The sequence below is a fragment of the Tupaia chinensis genome, unplaced genomic scaffold, assembly GCF_000334495.1.
Source record: "Tupaia chinensis unplaced genomic scaffold, TupChi_1.0 Scaffold144933_1, whole genome shotgun sequence".
Taxonomy (NCBI): domain Eukaryota; kingdom Metazoa; phylum Chordata; class Mammalia; order Scandentia; family Tupaiidae; genus Tupaia; species Tupaia belangeri.
The window spans coordinates 13,766-15,902 of record NW_006204793.1 but is presented as its reverse complement, the minus strand read 5'-3'; the positions used below and the strand labels follow the sequence as shown (position 1 = coordinate 15,902).

At 45.7% G+C, this 2,137-nt stretch overlaps 1 protein-coding gene across 1 annotated transcript; it reads left to right on the top strand.

The window, feature by feature from the left end:
* The first annotated feature begins 803 nt into the window (after window positions 1-803).
* Window positions 804-1,806, top strand: LOC102481417 (olfactory receptor 4D5-like). Its single transcript, XM_014583861.1, is given in 2 exon segments — window positions 804-1,151; window positions 1,153-1,806. Coding segments are annotated over 2 exon segments (1,002 nt in total).
* The last annotated feature ends 331 nt before the right edge of the window (window positions 1,807-2,137 follow it).

The window sequence follows — 2,137 nt, the reverse complement described above, 5'->3', positions numbered from 1 at the left end:
TTTCTAACTGTTTTTCCCCATGAAGCTCATGCACTTGCCAGAGAGGGAGACAGGCAGAGAGAGGGAAAGTGAGAAGTTAGCCCCACAGGGAGGATGGCCATGCCACAATCCCTTCTTTATTCTCCTCTCAGTATTTTGGGCATGCGTGCACACACACCTGGTGAGTTTCAAACCACCAGATCCAGGACTCAAATCACAGTCACTCATGTGGGAATCCAAAGTCTTAACCACCACGCCACCTGCTGGCCTCAAATTCACTTTCTTATTTTTTTTTAATTGCTTAAGGGTATGCACACTCACTAGAGAGAGACAGAGAGAAAGAAAGAAGGAGAAAGTAACCCCCACAATTCCTTCTCCATTTCTCTACCCCATTGGTATTTGGGACTTGCACACACATGAGCTCAATGTTTTGCAAGTTTCCAAGGCTGGTATTTGAACTAAGATTGACCATGGCGAATCTAGCTCCCTTAACCACTATACCATAGGGCTGGTCCTAAAATTTATTTTCAATTTAACAATCTTTTCCCTATCTCAGTTTTGAAGGCTGATTATTTTTAATTCTCAAAACCTGGAAAAGGTCTCAATGCTTTCTTGAGCTTTATGCCTAGTGTTTGTAACCAAATATACAATGTTCAAATGTTTAGTGTCTTATAGAACCACTCACAAATTTCTTCTTATGGTAAATGAAATAGTAGAGAAATCCCTCGAGGGGGCAGAGGAAATTATTTCAGAGACAATTGCAGATCCCCTGGTAAATATGATCATTTTCTTCAGCAGTTCATTCACCAGGTTATACCAAGCAGATGAATCCAGTAAATCATTCCCAGGTGACAGAATTCATCCTTCTGGGTCTTTCTCAGGTATGAGAGCTGAGGCTTCTCTCCTTCATTATCTTTTCTACTGTGTATATTATGACTGTAACTGGAAATCTCCTTATTGTGGCCATTGTGACCTCTGACTCACACCTGCACACAACCATGTACTTTCTGTTGGGCAATCTTTCCTTCCTGGACTTTTGCTACTCTTCCATCATGACACCCAGGATGCTGGTGTATTTACTCTCAGGCAACTGCACCATTTCCTTCAGTAGCTGCCTGACTCAGCTCTTTTTCTTCCACTTCATTGGACGCATAAAGATCTTCCTGGTGATGGTTGGTCATGGAGTATGACCACTATGTTGCCATTTCCCAGCCCCTCCACTACGCACTTATTATGAATCAGACAGTCTGTGGGCTCCTCATGGCAGCCTCCTGGGTGGGGGGCTTCATTCACTCCATTATGCAGGTTGGCCTGACTCTCCATCTGCCATTCTGTGGGCCTGACAAGCTGGACAACTTCTACTGTGATGTGCCTCAGCTGATCAAATTGGCCTGCACAGATACCTTCGTCCTTGAGCTCCTGATGGTGTCTAACAATGGCCTGGTGACCCTGATGTGTTTTCTGGTGCTTCTTGTATCTTACACAGCCCTGCTAGTCATGCTCAGAAGCCACTCGAGGGGGGACCGCAGCAAGGCCCTGTCCACCTGTGCCTCTCACATTGCTGTGGTGACCTTAACCTTTGTACCTTGCATCTACATCTATGCAAGGTCTTTTCAGACCTTCCCCATGGACAAGGCTGTCTCTGTCCTGTACACAATGGTCACGCCCATGCTGAATCCTGCCATCTACACCCCAAGAAACAAGGAAGTGATCACAGCCATGAAGAAGCTGTGGAGGAAGCAAGAGGACTTTATTGACCCCCAGATCAGCAGAGAATCTGACAGGTGCTTCAGGGTATCCACTTGCTGGAGAAGACTCACAAAGTAGACAAACTACTTGTTACTCTTCTCCATTGTTCTTGGTTTCCATCAAGGTCTGGTGACCAGAACTTTGAGCCAAGCCAGGACATGGGATGAGTGTCCTAGAACTGGTTCCAAGTGTCTCCTGGAGAAAGTGTTAAGTGCTTTTCAAAACTACTATTAGGTTCAGGGGACCAGCAGGTGATATAATGGTTATGTCACTCAACTCTCATGTAGTCGACTGCGGTTCAAGTCCTGGACCTGGCAGCTTAAACTTATGTCAGGTGTGTGTGCGTACATACCCAAGATTCCAAGAGGAGAATGGAGGAGAAGGGACTGTGGTATGGTCATGACCCTGG